At 39.0% G+C, this 20,431-nt stretch overlaps 2 protein-coding genes and 1 long non-coding RNA gene across 6 annotated transcripts in view; 1 reads left to right on the top strand and 2 right to left on the bottom strand.

The window, feature by feature from the left end:
- Positions 1-18,201, top strand: part of FBXL2 (F-box and leucine rich repeat protein 2) — a 51,641-nt gene extending 33,440 nt beyond the window's left edge. The window contains exons 6-15 of the mRNA XM_085051510.1: positions 1,326-1,394; positions 1,481-1,576; positions 1,891-2,017; positions 2,213-2,287; positions 5,509-5,639; positions 9,570-9,630; positions 11,058-11,102; positions 11,394-11,450; positions 15,132-15,344; positions 16,327-18,201. Coding sequence (XP_084907636.1) covers positions 1,326-1,394; positions 1,481-1,576; positions 1,891-2,017; positions 2,213-2,287; positions 5,509-5,639; positions 9,570-9,630; positions 11,058-11,102; positions 11,394-11,450; positions 15,132-15,344; positions 16,327-16,434 — 982 coding nt within the window. The 3' untranslated portion in view covers positions 16,435-18,201. The remainder of the gene's footprint in view (positions 1-1,325; positions 1,395-1,480; positions 1,577-1,890; positions 2,018-2,212; positions 2,288-5,508; positions 5,640-9,569; positions 9,631-11,057; positions 11,103-11,393; positions 11,451-15,131; positions 15,345-16,326) is intronic.
- LOC146441341 (uncharacterized) lies at positions 11,678-14,350 on the bottom strand. The gene is made up of 2 exons (XR_014849862.1): positions 13,980-14,350; positions 11,678-13,879 (listed from the first exon to the last, which is right to left on the bottom strand). It is a non-coding gene; the product is annotated as an uncharacterized LOC146441341 (long non-coding RNA).
- Positions 18,202-18,431: 230 nt separating the features above from the next.
- UBP1 (upstream binding protein 1) overlaps positions 18,432-20,431 on the bottom strand; it is a 51,669-nt gene continuing 49,669 nt past the window's right edge. For all 4 annotated transcript variants that reach the window (XM_085051509.1, XM_085051507.1, XM_085051506.1 and 1 more), the window contains one exon: positions 18,432-20,291. In XM_085051509.1, coding sequence (XP_084907635.1) covers positions 20,254-20,291 — 38 coding nt within the window. In that variant the 3' untranslated portion in view covers positions 18,432-20,253. The remainder of the gene's footprint in view (positions 20,292-20,431) is intronic.

The following is a 20,431-nucleotide window of genomic DNA, read 5'->3' as shown; positions in this document are numbered from 1 at the left end:
CCTTAAGCTATTTCTAAAATTTATGAGTAAGTCTAATTCATTAATTTTTCTCTCTCAAGTAAATTTTTCTCTCTCAAGCAGCAATAATTTTCAGATACTTGTTCTGAAAATGACTTTTCCTATAAGGCTATTTGTGTTGATTTGTTTCCAGATTCCTTAGTTTTGTGGGTGATATTAATTTTTCTATTTATCCTTCTTCTATACCAACTTTTGTGCCAGATAGCCAATTACTGATGTTGCAGGTATTGGCCATGTAAGCACTGAATGTTTGTAGCAGATCTGTCAGGACATGCCCCACACTTAAATCTCAGAGGCAGTTTGCTGTTCCTCCAGAATGTAACGTCTTTCCAAGTGATTTGAAGAGTGTCTTGATTGTAAATCTCCCTCCAGTACATGAATTTTTGAATAGCTGTTTTGAGAATTCAAGTGGAAACTCTCGCCAGTATAACTGCTTGCTGGGGTTTTTTTCCATTGTTTTCAATCCACACTGGAGAGCCAGAAGTTGTTACCAGCTGAGTGTGTAGTCGGATCTGTTAACTGGGGCAAGCTTCCAGACAAAACTGTTTTTATGTGTTTCCTTCCCTCCTGCCAATAAAATCCATGCAGTTGAAGGAAACATGGGCATAAAAACAGTGCTCTAAAATGCAATGCAGCTGTAAATATTACTTTGCAGAGATAAAGTTTATGTATTTCTTCAGGCTAATTAGTATAATGATACATACAGGCTCTCAGCAGTATAATACCTCAAATCATCCTTAAAGTTCATACCCAGTAGGGCACACTGATGCTTTTTAATTTTTAAAATAATAAAGAAGTAATCTGCAGCGTACAGGGATTTCCACTGGTAGTCTAATAGGTCTAGGTCACACTTTGGTATTACACCAGGTGTGTCCTTTTCCATTTGGTGTGGGAGCGAGCTCCTTATTAAGAGCTACAAAGGCTTCAGTAATGAGATGTGCAAAAACTCTTCCCAGGAGCCTAATGTTTAACTGATGTGACACTTAGAGCTTTCTATTTATGCCCTTTGAGTTTTTAGTTATGGTATTTGAAGTGAATAAGTTCTGGCTTATACATGACAGAAATAACCACCTTGTCCAAGTGGTGTTTGAGAGAGAAACAACACTTGCCTAACTCCAGAAACTTGCAGTAGGAAACGGAAGAAGCAACCACTGAAAGAGATGTATTTTGAGGCATACTTTGCAATTACTCAGTGGCTTGAAGATGAGGCTTTTTGACCGAGGTGAGAGGAGGTGTGGGACAGAGCGCACTCTAGTGACTGCAGTGCACTTGGGACATCATATTACAGCTTTTTGTTGCTGTTTTAGGACCTTTGCACAGAACTGCAGAAACATCGAACACTTAAATCTGAATGGGTGCACAAAAATCACTGACAGGTAAGTCAAAGAGGTTTTTTGCTCGATGGGAAAATCTGGAAAAAGAAGTAGCTGAAGGTATTTTTAGTGTGTCTGCTGTTTTGCAGCACGTGTTACAGTCTTAGCAGATTCTGTTCCAAGCTGAAACATCTGGATCTGACATCTTGCGTAGCCATCACAAACAGTTCTTTAAAAGGCTTAAGGTAAGAAGATTCAGTGTTCTGTGTTAAAGAAGTGTTAAAGCTGTTCAGCATTTAATAAAATTTAAAAATGTGATTTAAATTAAGTGCTGAACCTTAATACTGTGAATCAGTATTAAGGCTGCATTCTATATCTAGGACTTTTGGGTGTAGACTATGGTGTTTGTGTGTGGTCTTTTCTCATGACTTTTCTGTGGAGGCCTGGCACAGTCCACTGGCTATCATTAATTTCTAACAGTGTGTTTAATTTGGGTTTCCCACTGTTATGACTATTTGAAGGCTGGATTTAACTTTATGTATTTTTTTAATTCTCCCAGTGAGGGTTGCAGAAATCTGGAACATTTGAATCTTTCCTGGTGTGATCAGATTACGAAGGATGGTATTGAAGCACTGGTGAAAGGGTGTAGTGGACTAAAAGCTCTATTTCTTAGAGGTTGCACACAGGTACATAATTGCTTGGGTGATCCTTTAGGAATAAAATTTTATTTTGGGTTTTCAAAATCTCCATGAATTAAAAAATACCATTTTTGTTATAGTATTTTGTTCAATATTGCAAGATGTGTACATTATTTAGGCTGCTTTGCTGTGCTTTTAATTTCTTGTTTCTTTTCCTATGTCCAATTTAATTACTAAATACAGTTAGAAGATGAAGCATTGAAACACATTCAAAATCACTGTCATGAGCTTGTAATCCTGAATTTGCAATCATGTACAGTAAGTATTTGAAACTTCTAAAGGCACATTCTCTAAGAATCAGAAATTATTTTTTGAATGCTAATGAATTGATCTGCTACACACTTAAGTAAGTCAGATAGTACATTTCTGCAGTTTACAGGATTTTGTGTGGAATAGTGGCTTTAAATGAGCTGGCTGTTTCTACTGTTAAGTTTTGACTTGAAGTGTTGGTTACTTTTTTCTCCCTCATTACATCTTTTAACTGTGGTAAGCTCTAGAATAAGAACTAACTGCATTCATTCAGATTTCATGAACTGCGTAGCATTTTGGTCCATTCATAATTCTAAAGTTTCTAATTGAGCAGAAGTCATGTTCTGGACTACATAATTGAGAGTAAAATGTAATGGCATCATCATTGAAGATGATTCAGAAGCATCTAAGTAGCAGAAGGGCTTGCTTTTCTAATATTAATGGAAGAACACATTCATTAGTAATGAAATGACTGGGAATCAGTCATATGCTTTTAATTCTAACACATATTATCTTTGCTCTGCTTTATATTTGCTTTTTTGTTGTTTCTGATGTGACTTTTCAGGAATGGGAAAGACCTTGTTTTAGATTTTGAATATAGCTAAGTCATTCTTTCCCAGCAAATAAACCTTAGAAAAGACTGAAATACATTAGAATTTCAGTGTTTCAGTCATGCAGATTTGAACAATGAAGTTGTAATTTTGTTGGTTTGTTTTTGAAAAGTTTTCTGGTTTTATTGCTAGAAGGTATCATAAAAACCAGTAAAACTTTCAAATCTGTTTTACAGGTTATTCCTGAATGAATGTGGCATGGGAACATTTTTTGTTAAGACTGAACCTAATAGATTTCTTGAAAGTGTTGAATATTTTTGAGTGTTAGGGATTATTAAAAGTTACATTAAAATTGCAAAAAACAAGAACAATACAAATACAAAGCTTGAGCTTCCATGGTCCAGATGTTCAGTGAAAGAATTTTTTAGCCTGAATATTGGTGCCCACTGAAGCTCGGCAGTTAAAGATATCAGCAGTGAAAGAAGGTTCCTTCCCTTGGTCAGAACCATACTGAAATAAATAAAGTCAGTACATAATTTCCTTCCATTTGCTCTTCCTTTTGTTGTCTTCCTTCTCCTAAGTTCTTTTGCCTGAGACTAATGAGATGTATCAGTCAAGGCCAGCCTTTTCTGAGTATTTTTGTGGAAGGCTCTCAAGGGATCTGATGATAATCAGTTCCTGTCTCTCCCACTTAACAGTGGCATTGGCACAGAAGTGCACCGGAGTTTTCCCTTGGTCAGGATGTCTGTTGTTATATAGTACAAATGAAAAAAAGCCTTCTGAGGAAAGTATTTTTTCCTTTGAGTTTTTTGAGTTGCTAGTCTGTGTGTCCTACCTAGTTACAAGTGCTTTAAAGCTTTATTTCACTGGAGATGTGTCCTGCTTGCTATGACTTGGAAGCACACTTCCAGAAGCATCCAGGCTCCTTATGATCAAAGGGCTAGCATTGATTTTTACACAGCAGGTGTCCTTGTGCTTTATGTGAGCCCCACTGTAATTCTAGTGACTGTGTTTTATGGGCCTTGTAAAAGGCCAGGCCAGCTGCAGCAGCTATGGAATGAATTTGCATTAGCTCTGGAAACTGCATGTCTGAAAGGTACTGTCTTTAGAGAAAGATTTTAGAAACTGGGGACTTGCAGGCATTTTTCAAACACTTTTCTTTCCTAAGAGGGGTATAGGCATTGAAATCACAAGTGATTTCAGAAAGGAAGATTTTCATGTATAACTTGAGGGCTTTTTACAGCAGCATAAAATTTACATAGTCTTTACCTTCAAAGCAGTCCATTTTCCCAGTAATAGTGTCATGAGTATTTCTCAAAGGAAATGAAACAGTTCCAGAAAATACCATGGTTTTGGAGACTCAAATCCAGAAGTACCTGACTGATGTTGGACAAAACTCCCAAACTAATTTTCTTACCTGTAGATGATTCAAATCCTTCTGGATCCACAAAAATAAAATGAGACTTCTAGTTTTCTGCCTATAATAATTTTAATTTGACTGAACAAGTTGCAAATCTAAACTTCTGTTATTAAAAAGTGCTGGGTTGGGATGAGGAGCATAAGCTAATCTCCCTTTGTGCTGAGCTACTGCTATTTCTCATCCTGTTTTCATCTAGGAAAGGTCATGTTTGTGGTAATAGCATCAGAAATATGCTACAGTTAGTTGTATGAGTGTACTTATATGTGGGGCTTACACAAGGATTGTGTGTTCTCTATTAAAAATACATTGGAGGGCTTTGTTACTAACACAAGAGTAATATTATGCCAGGAAATAAAACAACCTGTTCCACACAGCAGAAAAACTAAATTCATAGTGTTAGGAGGAAGAGGAGGAGGAAGAGAGACAGCTTTTTCCAGAACAGAAGACTTGTGAACAAAATCGTGTTTGCACACACACAGTAATCCAGTTCCTGTTGCTATTTTGTGTGCAGCTGTAATGGGGATATTTCTTATAGTCCCTATTTCAGAGAGAAAACTTATTTATTCATATTTCAAATTTAGAGTTACTCTTTACAGAATATCTACCACAAAACAATTTTGAGAAATGAAAACTCATCTTTTGAGTTTAATCTAAAGACAACTGCATAGGGTAGGGCAAACCTGACTTTTACACTTATTTTCTCTAAAGAGGGGATTATCTGTAATTGTTTCCGTGTAACTCTTACTTCAAAAACTTACTGAAGGTGTAGGATTTTGCCATTGGGTCCTACTGCTCCTACTGCAAAATAGGTAGTTAGCTCTCCTGCTGCAGGACTTTAAGGTCTCTTTTGCACTGTTCCCCAACTTACACAGTCGCTGGAACAAAAGAGCTGGATCCCCCCAATATATAAGAAGGGAGCATGATTTAAATTAAAAAAAAAAAAAAGATATGTGAAAAATTATAAAACAAAAGCAAGTGAAAGTGGAAATCAACAACAAACACCACTCACTCTGTGCTTCAGACTGCCTTAGAGTGGGACTTGAAGTCTATGGGAAAATATATAATTAAGTAGGAATTGTGAGTGTTGACTATATTAAGTGTTATCATTGTATGTGGTTTCACAATGGTATTTTTTTGGTTCAAAATATGTGTTGCCTTGGTTATATATAGTATGACAGTAGCAGTTCAGTAGCACTGTCTTGAGTTTTGTTCTTGGTTGATTACTTGATAAAGAAGTTCAACCTTCTTCTGTATTGCAGCAAATTTCAGATGAAGGCATTGTGAAAATCTGTAGAGGATGCCATAGACTGCAGTCACTCTGTGTTTCAGGCTGTAGCAACCTGACAGATGCTTCTCTCACAGCACTTGGTCTAAACTGTCCAAGGCTGAAGTGAGTATGTAATGAGTGTGTTGTATGTCATGTTCTTACTGTCCTGATCTAAGAAATTCACGTCTGAAAATGAGTTGGTAGCCAAAGGTTTGATTTAACTCTGTGCTGTTTGCATTACCTTTGCAATCAAAACATTTAGTTAAAAGTACATAAGCTAGAGGGCTGGTCCTCTGTAGCTGTCATTTTAATGTTGTTCACTGTGTATTTGAAAAACAAGAGTTAATATATGAAAAATAAAATGTGCTGAGCCCAGCAGTTCAATTCTGTGCTTCTAGCTAAGTATTTTAGGTACTAATTACAAGCTAGAAGAAATGAAGATATAAAGCCCATTATTTTTTTTTAAAGGTAAAAATATCTGTAGTTGTTTTGTGTCTTGTGATGTTTGTACTCTGATATGGTTTTACACAGTCATTTGTCTTACAAAAAAAATAGCTAAATAGTATCTGATTATTATATTTGAAGATTTTATTATAAAAGTGCTTTTAATATGCTCTGAAGTATAGCCTGATGTTCTTAAACTGATACAAAGTGTGCTATTGTCTTTGTTAGCACTGAGGATTGATATTTATGAGAAATGTTTTGAGCAATAGGAGCTTATCAGTTAAAAATAATATAAACTTCCACATTGGTGTAATTTCTGCTAATGTATATATTACAGTGGGCTGTAAAACCAAAGCGCAGTTATGCAGCAGCTCCCTGGTTGTGGAGACATATTGTACAGACATATAGTACTATTTCTAATTTTAATGTAAATAAAACAAAAATATAAGATTTTTGGATGACATATTGCCATTTATGACAGGAACATGCAGGAGTCAAAACTTATTATCCTTAAATCACAGATAATGGAGGAATGTGTAATCTGCAAAAATTCAAATGCCAGTGTACCATATGCTGACACACAGTGTTCCTTTAGCTGAGTGAGTGAAAAAGAGCTTTTATTACTGTAGACCTATCCTTGAGACAATTCCAGGCTGACAGTCCCCTTTGTCACTGTTCATATTTATTAGGGGCGTAGGAGTCTTCTGACACACTTAGTGGTGTTCCTTAGAAAGCTGTGCTGTTGTTGCTGGTCTTTTCCCACTGTTTCTCTCATTTTCTCGATTAACATCTCAGATGGGGAATAAAAAGAGGTCTAAACTGCTGCTAGTTATGCAGCTCCTTCCAACGGCAGTACAACTGCAGCAGGAATTGTTTTGACTTCGGTGGGAAAACTGTCATCCCCTGTGTGTGCCACGAGGGGGAAGGCGTCTGCCACTCTCCTGTAATGAGGAACAGCACAAGGAAGGAAAATGACCCTTTGCAGTGATTACTGCTGAGGATTACTGCACGTTGGAAGGACAGATGATTCAGCTGGTTACATGTAAACTTTTGGGATCATGGATGGAAAGTACTTCATAAAAATTATGTTGGAAATCAAAGGGAAGTGTAATTCAACACTTGTTCTTTACCTTCTGAATGTTTCAGTGTTTAGTGTGAAAGAGAACTCCGCTGCCTCTGTTGGAGTTGTTGGCCCTGTTAGGAAATTTCTGAATGTTTTCTATGCTGTGCTACTCCCACATCATTTCAGGATCTTGAATGCCCTGCTGTGCTGCTTCCTATGATACTGCTGCATTTCCATGATGCAGCAGTTTGTTACCAGTCACAAATATCTCCTTGGACAAAAGCTTAGGTCAAGTTTTCAGCAGAACCTTCAGCTGTATTTCTTATCTCACATGAAGATAGAGGTGTCTTGTCATCCCTCTTTACATTTGCTCTTTCAGGTGCTTGGCACGTTCTCTTTTTTTCTTTATTCGCACTTTTTAATGGTAAAATACTGGTAGGTATTTTGGCAAAGCTTGTCAAGAAAAGCACCTGTGAACCATGAGTGTCTTTGTCTGGATAGGGCTGTGAAAGTTAGGATCATATTCCTTTTAGCCCCAACAGCTGCTAATTCCACAAGAGTAGGGATGTGCTGAGTGCAGAGACATTCTAGGTGTGCCTAAAAGGCAGCTGTAGGCAATGAATGCAACTCTGAGTCTGTCTCGAACATTCCTTTGTAGAGAGTGGGGAATCTGCTTTTGGATATCATTTTGCCTCATCAGCTCCTATGTTAGGTACTTTTCATAAATCACTGGGTGAGAAATTCATGTCAGCTGTAACAGGAAAAAAAGAGAGCCCTCTGTATTTAAGCATAATCACTAAAATAAAAGCAAAAATTAGAACTTTGCTTGTTATTCCCATGCTGCCCAGTGCCTTCCCACCTGTTTTTTCATACTGGGGCCTGATAGATACAGCGTGTGTGTGTACAGCCAATTTCCTGCTGACTGCACAGCCAATTTCAGGAAAGCTAGAGCTGTTAATCTTCTGGATTTTTATTCCTCTGTTTCTATAGTCTTCAGCTGGCTGCACAATAAGTAGGATCCTCACTGTTTTGCATGTTGCAGAAGTTATTCCCTCTGCACTCCCCTTTAAAATCAGCCCTGTAATGAGATGGGATTTCTAGCAATCAACTGATGAAAGGAGTTGGAATGGTAACAAATGTGTCCTGAACCATGGGGGATGTTTTGTGGTGGCTGTGTTTCTGCCCTTCCTACTTGGTATCGTAGGTGATTTTCAGAGTAGGTGAGAGTATTTCATGATAGTCTGCTAACTGCCCTTGATGGAAGCGGCAGAATTCCTGTGTGTGAATCTGAAGAAAGTCCAGAGGTGTTAGAACCATCCATTTGGGAAGAAGTGCCTGTCTTTTACTTGGGTTGAGTTTCCCTTATACTTCTGAACCTGGTTGAAAACTGGAAACCTGGAAGTGGCTTTTCAGGCCTGTGGGGCTCAGCTCTAAATTTGGCTGCCCTCTTGCTTCTGGCTTGGAAGAGATTGATCAAGCAAACTCATAGTTAGAGCCCCATGTCCTCTACTTTGGTGATGTTGTTATTTTGTCCATGCACACATGTGGCTTTTCCCTTTGCACTTTCTCTCTAGAGAGAGAGTGTTCTAATGACCTCCTAAACCAGTGGAAGGATCAGGAGGCCTCTCAGTATTGCCACAAAAAGTTCTTTTATCCCTCTTTCCCTGCATCCTTCCCACCAGCCCCAGTATAGCAGCAGTGTTTGCTGTGGTGAGTAAGTTGCACTTGGTTTGTGCTGCTCATTCCAAGGTGCCGTGGTTTCCCCTTATTCAGCTTGATACCCACTCCACCTGCAAAGGAAAGTGGTCGTTAAAGAAAGGACAAAGAAAACAAAGACAGCAAAACATTAATGGGATGGACGCCTGTTGTGCATGCAAGTGGTGCTCTTTGGGGCAGTTGACCTTTTGGGTTTGGTTTTTTTTTTGTCAGTACTGCTTCCCAGTGCCTCTCAGAAGACTTAGGATTATCTTTCCAAAACATTGTGTAGCTTTCTTTAAGGTTGTGTTGGCATAGTTTATTGTTTTTACTGTGGGCTTGAAGTTTCAAGCTCCTTGCTTTCTGGTAAGTTGCTTCACTGTGTTTCATGCCGAGGCTTTGAGGGGATTTCTAGTAAGCAGTTTCTCAGTTTTGTAGCTTCCCAGCAGCCTGTGTTTAGATAACAGGTTTTAGATGCAGGCTTCATCTGCACTTTCCTTAACTCAGGGTTTATTTTCTCATATCTTTCCTCAGATAACACATGAGCAAACTTGGTCATTTTGCTTTTACTGAAACAAGAGGTTAAAATGCCTCTACTTGTGTATAATTTTTTTTCCACTAAATGTTCTGTGACTGTCAGAATCTTCTGATAAACTGGATTAAAATTCTGCTTTTTGATTTCAAATCACTGTGAAAAATGGGCAGGGGGGGATGTTTATGTATATATATATGTATATACACATACACAGCTGCTAGTGAGAACTTTTAAGTTGCAGAAGACAGATTTGTATCTCAAATGCATTTTCTTTTCTCTATGATAATGTTTTCTTTCACATTTAAAACTTTTCCAGGATTTTGGAAGCTGCAAGATGTTCACATCTTACAGATGCTGGGTTTACCCTCCTGGCACGGGTAAGGGTCATTTCAGAAGGTTACAGCTCGTCCTGTTTCAGTGCTGCTGAGCAGCTGTGAATTAATGTAGTCCTGCTGGGAAGCAATATGAGAAGAGGAAATTCAAGTAGAAAGAAGCCAGTGGAGGAGGGGACTAAAAAGCTATTTTATTTCTGGATTATACTTAGATCTGCAGCTTGATCTGATTTGCCATCTATCGTTGCATTTTTCACTTTTTTCTTCTCTTTTTCAGTTTGTTTCAATTGTATTTGTTACGATTATAACATAATTCTAAACTCATGTTATGTATTCTAGCCAAATTTCCCTTATACTGGTTACACACACCCTTGTGATATTTGCATAAAAAAATTATCATAAACAGTTCTGAGGATAACTTTAAATTACAGAACACTTACATTATGTGTTATAAACGATAAGCACTTGTGCCCTGGTTCTTGCTGTAAATATGTACAGTAAGCATACTGTTGATGTCAAATGCTTCACGTTACACTTGTGTGCTTGCTGGTTGAGGAAACCTAAACACAAAAATTATAAATGGGATTAATTTATGCTTCTGATATTTAATGTGAATGAAGGGGTTTTTGGGGTTTTTTGTAGCCACAGTGGTTAAACAGAGTGGTTTTCTAATTGTTCAGCACTACAGCCTTAGGCTCTTGGTAGTCACCTCAACCCTGCTCTTGGGGGCTGCAGGTTAAACCTTTTTTTTTCTATTCGTGGAAAAAACAGGTTGGGAATTGAGCTGAGCTGTGGCACTATGTGGTCTGCTGCAAGGTCACAAGGTTTCATGATTTTCTTGAAATTAGTCATGATCAGATACTGAAAGCACTTCTGGAGGAGTGCTGGGGGTCTCTCAGAATGTTGAGAAAATTACTTGTCTAAGATGTGACATGCAGCTTTCTCCCACCCTTAAAGTAGGCCTTATTTTAATATTTTCAGCATTCATTGGCAAAGCTAATGTCTGACAATGAAGAGAGATGTGCCATGGGCACAGTGTATTCCAGATGAGTTTGGTGCAGGCTGATAAATGCAGAAGTTGCACTTGTGTGTGTGCAGATGAGTTGACTTTAGTGCACAGGCTGTAAATACCATGGGTTTGGAGTGAAGGGGGAAGGGAAGCAGGGGTGGTGAGCACTGGTATGTCCTGTTCAAACCTTACAGGGCAAGAGAGAGACATTTCACTTAGTGGGAGAAAGACTGAAATGTAGATGTTTCAGGGGGAGGTGGGGTATTTCTTGTTCATTTATCTGTTTATTATTTTAACAATTTTTTTTGTCTTTTGATGGTGATCAAATATTTGAAGGGATTTAGATCTCAGTTTCCTCTTGCAAGCTGTGCTATCCCATGTTATTAGCCCTGTGCATGATTTCATGTCTATATGTTGTTTTATTTCATTTTTTGTTTATCTGTTCATGTTTTGTTTACTGTAGAATTGCCATGAGCTGGAGAAGATGGACTTGGAAGAGTGTGTTTTGGTGAGATTTAATATGAAAATGAATATTGAATGTCCAGTGTAAGAATGCAATACATTAACACCTTCATCTAGATGTTCTTTGGTTTTTATAAATAGTGTTGTGTTTATGATGGGAAATAAAAATAATTGTTGGGAAATTCTATACAGAGAAATACATGGAGAGTAACAGGTGATGGGTTGTTTTCCAGAAATAACAAAACCCTCACTAGTAGAGAAAGAGATCCCTTATTTGAGGGTTTCCTCTCGTGCTGTCTGTTGCTTATGGCTTATGTTTGGTTTCTTTTATTCCTAGATAACTGACAGCACATTGATACAACTTTCCATACACTGTCCTAAGCTACAAGCATTGGTAAGTGTAACTCCTGGTTTGTGGCCTGTGATATTCCCCCCAAACCACAAACAGAGACAACTCCTGCGATACAAATCCAGGCTGTTCACTCTGTGTCTAGAAATCATTCCTGATGTGCAGTGATACTGTGCAAAGTATGTGCAAGTTTCATAAGTAGTCTAAAAGCAGCACATTACTCCTAAAATATTTACATGCATTGTGTGATTTAAAAAATGTTACCAAATCAGTAATAACCAGAAAGTATTTATTTTATGGTTAGCATCCTTCATATTTGATTCCTTACATATTTGATTCAACTTAAAGCACTTAGATCCTTTAATGGATATTCTCAAGTGTTCAGTAATGGTTTTTTTAGGGACTATGACACTTCACATCAAATATTGATTAAACAAAACCACACAAAGAAGATAAATGTAATCACTCTGTAAGCAGTTTTGCATGCAAGCAGTTTTTCCAAGGACTACATTTACATAATAAATTATGGAAGGTTTCCTTGGACTTGACTTTTGAATATAATTGGAGAGGATTGAGAGTGTGATATCCTGCTTACTGTAGTTCAAAGAACTGTTTTCTAGGGAGTGGTGGCTTAGATCTTTTAGATCACCAAAACCGATTTGAGGTAATGTAAATTTGTTCTTCAAGATACTTGAAAATTACTGGATTGTTCAGACACTAGGAGCTCCTGTATTTCAGGCAAGTTGTCCTTTGGTGTAGATTTGTTATAACTACTTAGATCTACATGAGAGAACAAGTATCTTTATAATCTGTTCTTAGATGGGATTAAAAGAAGGTGTTCTGCTTCCTTAATTAAATTGTGTTATGATTAGTGTTACTCACTCAGTGTTACTAAGGTAGCAACAGGAGGAAAGTTGGCTTTTAAAAGGAGCTTGTTCCCTATTTTTGTTGTTGTTTTTTATTTTTCCTTATCAAGTGTCTGGCTTCATTTCTGAACCATCATTCTTAATGTTAAACCAAATGAGTTCTCAGATGTGGAGCCATTTATGTAGGACACATTTTTGTGTTGTAATCTCAGTTCCAACCAGTTCTTGCAAGAGATCTTTTGTACCAGTTGTCAGTGGTTCAACATAGATACCATAAAATATCGTAATTCCCAAGCATTTTTTCTGAACCTGCTCCTGTTTGCTGGCCTTTTTGTGTTTGCCCACAGACAGGGAAGTGTAAAACATCACAGCTTTTCTAAGAGAAACAGAAAACCTGATTTCTTTGGTATATATATCTTTGTATATAACCTGTGTGTAGGAAGGATACATGCTCAGAGACTGTGTGTGAACAGCAGTGGCTGAGAATTACACGAAAAGATAAGACAAGACTGGCAGGTGCCAAATACATGAGCTAATGTTGGTGCTTCCAATGTCCTGTAAACTCATGTGCAGCTGTGCTTTAGTGTATATTTATGTGTATTTGCAGTTAGAACAAACATTTTGGAGTTGCAGAGATCGACTTTGAATTTGCTTTTTTCATGTTTGGAGACTCAGTAGATGGTGGGAATAGGCAAATCTTCATCAGTATCAGAGTACTCAGGTGCTTTATTGCCTAATGTATTTAAGAAGTAATTTCTGGTGAAAGTATTTAATAATTTGTGCATTCAAATTAGTAGAGAAACTGTGCTGTACTCATGACAGTCCTGAAGATGAGAAGACAATTGAATTCTTCACAGCATGTGAAATTCTCATAGTATGTCATGCCATACTTAAGTTATACACAGCATTTAGTATGTATTAGCACAAAAAAAAAAATTGACTATATCTCTTTGTTCTTAAGATATCAAGTTTTTGTAAAATTCCACATTATTAACACTTTTCAGCAGGCTTATGAAGTCAGAAAAATCCTGTGGTTTAATATGAAGTGTGCATAATTTGGCATATTTGTTCTACAAAGTTCTACGAACTCAGCTGTACATCCTGTATTGTCCTTTCAGTACCAAATACTACGTCCCAAGGAAGCTGATTTTATAAGCTGCTTACTTCCTGGGATGGAATACTCCTAATTAGCCAACAGCTTCACAGAACCTCCTGTCCTTCCTTGGAACAGCAGCTCTGTGATGAATGTTGGTTAACCCTGCAACTGCTGATTGTTCCCAGGCTCTGAACCAAACCAAGCACTCCAAGCACATACACAGAGAAAGGAGGTACAGGAGAGAGCTGACATGTTTGAAGACTCGAGAGACTGCCAGAATGGGTGTCAGGAGTTAAAACACTGTTGGTAGGGGCAAGCACTTAATTTCTGTTGGCTTTTGGAGACAGTTTGCACTCGTTGTGGTGTTGCTTGGAGTCCCTGCTGGCTGCTCATGCTTGGTGAGTTAAATTGGACCAACTGGAGCTCAAGGGAAGCTGCCGAGGCAGCTCTCCATCAGACTCCAGGGGAGGTGCAGACCTGTCTCCCAGCCTTTCTCTGGTTCCCTGTTCATCCTGTAGAGCAAAGGAGAAAAAACTTCAGGGACAAATTATTTTAAAGAGCAGGACAGACCCCATGTGTCTGGTAGCAGGCAGGAAATGTTCATGATGTTACCTGAGGTGAAGTAAGGGTAAGGTTGGTAGTCCCCAGGCTGCCTTGTCAGACTGGAGTAAAAAGATAAAGGAAATGGTTATGTGTTAAGAGTTGGTGGATTGGCAGGAGGTCCTTTTGAGCAAGACTGTTTGCTTGCTCTGAGTTAAAAGGTGTTTTTGGACTGCTGCAAGTGTTTCTTCTCCAGTTGCTATCTGAAAAAAAACAACTTGGGGCAAGGAAATGTAGGCTACTTCAGAACCAGACACTGTTAGACTTAGGTACAAGTACAGACAAAACACAGGGCTGAGCATAAAGCACAGCACTAGCTCAGAGCCCAGGGCAAGAGGAGTAGAGTTCACAGATCCTGCACATTTCACTGGGGAAGACTTGAGAGCATTTCATTTTTTAAGCTGCCTCTGAGGAATGTCTGTTTCCTGTTGTTGTCATCATCTGTGCTTCTCCAAAAGTCATGAATTCCCTAAAGAAATGAGGAGAGTGCTTTATGTGGTGCCACTGCCTGAGATGCAGCATCATTTTCCATGTTCTTGAAATTCAAGGGAGTAAAAAAATATGCTGAAGAGGAGCAGATTTTTTTGGTTTATTATGCTGACTATTGCAGAAAAGACTGCTCCTGCAGCTGTACAAGATGTTTATTGCTCCTTGTCTGTACAGCCTGAGGTGCCAAATGCTCGTGGTTTGTTTTTTCTAAAATCATTATGTGGCAAATCAGTCCACTGTGATTGTTCTGTATCTATGCAGACTTGCATGGGCTTGGTCCCGGTGTATGTTTGAGAAAGTGGTAGCTGTGAAACAGTAACCCCTAAATAGATACTCATCTATTCCCCTATGCCTCCATCATCCTTTAAAGTTGTTTCTGGCACAGTGCTGTTTGCACTGTGTGCGACAATTGGAGAAGAATTCCCACATTCATAGAGAGCAAAGGGGACTGAGGAGTTTTGTGTTTTGGGACTCAACTTGTTTTGAAGCAAAATTAAAATTAAGTGCAGCCGTTTTGTTGAGCAAAGCAGTTTCTTTTTTACTCTTCTGGATTTCAGTGTATTATTTGTAGCTGTTTAACCACTCGAGTGAAGGAGGTTGAAGAGGACCTCTGATGTCTAGAGGATTAAGTAACTTAGGACTGAGCAATGTTAATTGTTTGCCTCTCTGTTCTAGAGCTTATCTCACTGTGAACTGATCACTGATGATGGGATTCTTCACCTGAGCAACAGCACCTGTGGGCACGAGAGGCTGCAGGTACTGGAGCTGGATAACTGTCTCCTCATCACGGATGTGACTCTGGAACACCTGGAAAACTGCCACAACTTGGAGAGAATTGAGCTGTACGACTGTCAGCAAGTCACACGAGCTGGAATCAAACGAATCAGAGTATGTGTTTCCTGCCTTGTTCCCCTGGGAATGCCAGAGCTGTTGACACTGCTTGAGATTGTAGAAGTCCTGGTGTCCCAGGCAAGGAAGGCTGGATAAACAGTCTGACTAGCCTTCTGCTAGGTCCCCGTGTGTGTAACTTTCCTGTCTGAGCAGCAATTATTGTCAGTTCTGACTCAGGACATTTTGCTGGTGGAATGATGAGTGCTTATCTTGTGCTTTCTGTATTTTTTTCAAATACAGGCCTCTGTTTTTAGGATGGTGTAGTGGCATGCTTAATCCTAAACATATGTGTTATATCTTAAAATACACGTTAATACACAGAGCCAACCGTAAAACATCTGCATGGATATTTCAGTTGATGGGCTGGGCTGCAGGGCCCTCAGGCCCTGGAATCCAGCCCCAAACCTTTTCCTTGCATATCGTGCCCATTAGGTCTGGGACCACCTGCCATGCAGGGCAGCTTTTTAGCCTTGAAGTTAAACTTGTCTGCAGTTTTGTATCCCAAATTTGTGTCCAAACATTTTTGCAACTGGAAAGCTCATCCCTGATAGCGACTCAAAGTGAGGGCAGATGCACAATTCAATTTCATTATGCTTTCCAGGATGCGAACAGCAGCGGGAATAGGGGAGACAAAGTACAGACAGACAAGTCATCCTTCAGTAGCCAGGGTCCATCCCTCTCTCCCCTGCAGCAAAACATGTGCCTCTCCTGATGCAGAGCTGTTTGGGCTCATCAGTGCTTTGTTGGGAAACCAGGGGGAGCCCTGTGCAAGTCGAGTGCCCAGACAGTGGTGTGCCTTAGCTGGATAGGACAGGAGGAATTACATGGGAGGAGAAGAGAGCTTGGCTAGTATCCACTTTCTTTTTAGCTAACTAACCTTAACGAGAGAGCACTTGTTGGCATAGCAGCTGAGGTGCGCTGCTTCTCTTTTCAGTTGTGTTCTTTCTCTCCCATTATAATGCAGCCTTTTCACCCGCAGGCTCATCTACCTCACGTGAAAGTTCATGCTTACTTTGCTCCAGTAACTCCCCCTCCGTCGGTCGGGGGGAGTGGACAGCGCCTCTGCAGATGCTGTATTATCCTTTGACAGTGAGTGCAGCCACACAGAAATGTTGTTGTTGAAGAATGGGACTGCAAGTCAGTGGAAGGAGTTGTTTTCCTGACAAGTCCTAATGGTGGTGTTTGGTCATCCAGTTTTGTGACAAGAAAAGCGTTTTTTTTTTACAGGTAAAAATCTTAACGTAATGTGCAGCTGTGGATTAAGTTGGTGATGCTTTGGTTTGTATTAGTAACTCCTTCCTTCTGTTGGCATGAGAACTGCAGTACCGTGTCAAACGTGTGGGCATTGCAGCGTAGCAGCTACTTGGTGGAAGTTCACGAAACTTGGAAGTTAATTTGCATTTGTAGGCTCGGTGTGAAGTTCTGATGTAACGTGGGGCTTGAGGCTGCCAGGCCAAGGAACTGAGCCTGCTGTTCTGTAATATACACCACAGATCAAATATCAGGTTTAAGGACAAATCAGCTTTAGCAGATGTTGACCAAAAAATGCAAAGTAATCATAAGCTCTTATAGTGAAACAGCAGCTTGTTCTTTTTCATGATTCAGCTTCATATTTAATTATGTAACAGGACATAATAGGTAATGTCAAAAGGTAAGGTAGTACCTCAAGATAACCTTAGAACTAGAAATACTTCCCAAGTTTTTTGGACTTGGTTCAGTTGAACTCTGCTCGTAGAAAGCTTGCCCGTCACCGACGCTCATTTTGCCCGATGCCATCGGCCTTGAACAGGGGTAAGAAATCCACTGTGGTAGAGCCTGTGCACTCTACTGTACTGCTGCCACAGCCATCCATGGTGCTCCCGGTAACGCCATCCCCGCGGGATGGAAGGAAAGGACGCAGCGCTTCCAGGAAGAGGGGTGTAGCACACGTGCTTTTCTACAGATGAATGGAAAACAGGTTCAGCTACAGAAAACAGGCTGAAGCAAGGAATGCGGTTTGTCCCACCCATTTCAGGGACAAGCATATGGGCTCATCAGGCTGTAGGCAGGAGTTGAACCAAACCAAACCTGTGGTTTTCAAATGTAGAAAGCCAAACTCTTCACATTTGGTTAAGAAGCGGTCAACTTCTGAATGATAATAATAATGATAAAAATCTATGTATTAACTCTTAAGGCCATGCTTTCATCCTTAGTTTTTCAGTGCTAGACGATTAGATAAACTTTTTTATATTACACAATTTAATTATCTGAGAGAAACTACTTGACAGTTCAGAAAGCTTTTTTTGTGTAAGTTTGATGGTGTGTGTGTGTTTCAAGAGTTCAGGGCCTGTGTTTACTGAAAATTAAAAAGCAGTTGAAAAAGCTACTACTGGATAGTACTGCAATTTCCCCTCAGAAAATTTTAAACTACTTCTAAAAAGGAGTGAGTGTAAACATCAACTTCTACAGCCAGCAACGGCTGGGTTGTGTTCATGACTCACAGAGGATGGGGACAGTAAATGAAAACCTCAGCTTTGGGGTTAAATTACATCTTAGACTACAGTACATGGATTTCTTTGCTACTATAAAGTAAGCCAATCTGGGCTTCTTTTGTACAGTAGTGGAGTGCTGTTACAATTATACGTAGAGTTCCATTAAGACACTGCTGGTGTAATGAGAGTTTTAACCAGATTTTATTCTCGACTGTACCAGGGAAGTCATTGGTACCAATATGTCAAGATGTGTTGCCTTTTGTTGGCTCATTTTTTTTCTAAGAACATAATGAACCTTGTAAGTATTGCATTGAAGATGTACAAAAACAATTGGAACCTACTCTGATATAGGACACTTAAATAAACAATCAGCTGATGTCAAACTTGAATTTCTTGGAATTATTTCAAATCTAAGCAAGACTTGTACTAGAAGCAGAAGATCCATGTGAATGCAGTGTATGCAGGATATTCTATCAGGATTGGTTTACTTCCCTTCCTAACCTTGACCTACCATTCTTCCTAGGGCAGGTCTTGCAATTAATCTGAATCTTAACAATGGACTATGTCTAATGTGGGTGTAGGAAAAAAAGAAGTAAACAAAAAGAAAAGCACATTTACAAAATTATTGAAAAACATTTATTATACTTAAATTGAAATGTGTACATCTTATTAAAAAACAAAAGCCATTTGCTGGTGCCATAATTTAATTCCAATTTCAAGTGAGCTGGACAAACTACTGTACAACTTTCAATATTCTTTAAAATTAGATATTTGGATACTTTCCAATCAAGGATTTTTCCACTTTTATAAAACATTTGGATTTGAATAGGGTGTGAGCTGAAAAGACACAAGTGTCAGTTCAGGAAAATACTAGGACCAAACAATACCCAAAGATGAAAAACTTATAGGCAGAAATGTTTAAGTACATAAAATTTTACTTTCAGTGCAGAAAAAAAACCAAAAATAGGAAAAAACCTCTATGTTTGATGAATTTAAATTTTCAAAATGCTACAGCTTTCAGAAGCTTTTCTGCTAAGCACTTGAGCCAGGTAGGAAAGGGGAAATGGAAAAAAATTGAAGTTGCTTTTTTACATGCTGTAGTATTGGTTTACATGGAACACCGCAGCATAAAAAGCAAACTATTCCCAAGCTTTTAAGTGAGAGATCAAGGTGGAACTTTCCAAAGACACAGAATGACAGCTCTGAAACTGTCACCTAACACCTTTGGAAATACTCCCCTTTAAGTACCTAACCACTTGAAACTTAATGTTGTGCCATGACTTTACAAGACACATCCAAAATATCAAGAAAGCACATTGCCTGTTTCAGAGAAAAGTAAATATTTGGTCATATGGAAGAGGCACTGTAACAGGTGTACAGTATGGATGGATGGAGGGTGCAGGAAGGTCAACAGAAAAGGTAAGGAGAGATTTGTCCAGAATAGGAACTCCAGCAGGGCATTCACCTGCTGGGAGGACTTACAGGGTGTATATTTAGTGTTTCTCAAGCAATTTATTCGATGCTGCTGAAAGCTATGACAGCCCTGTGGTGCCAGTGGGTCATCTTCCCTCATCAGCATAATTCCACTGAAAACCCCACTTCTCACTGCCAGCATTTTGAAACCCACAGTTTTACAAGCAAAGAGTTAAACTGCAGCAGTGCTCCACAGAGAACCTAGGAAACTAAACATAAAGGATGCATAGGCAATTCTTTTCCATTAAACTCATTAAAGCAAAACACAATTACTTGGTACCCCATAGGATTTATATTAATCCCTCCAATAAGGTACTATTGATAATGCAGTTTGCTGCATGCATATATTGCATCTGTCTAGGGCTTCTTAAAAGCCCTGTTCTGGCATTTACACTTCTTACATACACTCTTATACACAATTTACATGGGAAGCTGTTTTGACAGCTTTACTCTCAAAGACCTGACAACCTGATCACTATCACCTCAACTACTCATCTCCACAAAGATTAGCATGTGCTCTGCTAACATCAAAAAATAAAACCAGCATAAGGTACAAGCATGTAACAGACAAACTGGCACAGAAAGGTAAATGCCCCAAAATAAGTTTACATTCATCTCCAACTGGATACAGATAATAGAAAAGCAGCGCTGCTTCACTTCTACAAACTGTATCTACTGGCCATAGTTTGCCTTATTTCAGTGAAGGGCAAGCACCTTTGCTTACATTGTCTTTCATGCGTGTACAGAAGCTGTCATGGCATTATACCTCTCATGAGGACACTTAGCTATGGCAGTGATAAGAAAGTTCACCTATCAAACAGCTCATTAGAAAGGTCATTTTGTGTTTTCAATATGAAACATCTTATACAGTGAAGTTAGATCCTAAGGTTTTGGATGATCTTCATAATCTTTAGGCAGGACTTCATTCTGCGTTGGAGTATCGGTCTAGAAAGTGTGTGCTGTCACTTCAGAATTATATGGAAGCCTTCTCCATTTTCAGCTGAAGAAAAGAAGGAAATGTCAGTCTCTTTCTTGGGCAGAATCATAGAAATACAAGCCATTGCACTGAAACACCCAAGTTTTGAAAATACAACTCCTCTACAACAAAAACAGCTCTTAAAAATTTCCTGTTTGTGCTAA

Source organism: Lichenostomus cassidix, chromosome 2, assembly GCF_008360975.1.
Source record: "Lichenostomus cassidix isolate B80296 chromosome 2, HeHo_3.0, whole genome shotgun sequence".
NCBI classification, from domain to species: Eukaryota; Metazoa; Chordata; class Aves; order Passeriformes; family Meliphagidae; genus Lichenostomus; species Lichenostomus cassidix.
This window is presented reverse-complemented; position numbering and strand designations above follow the sequence as displayed.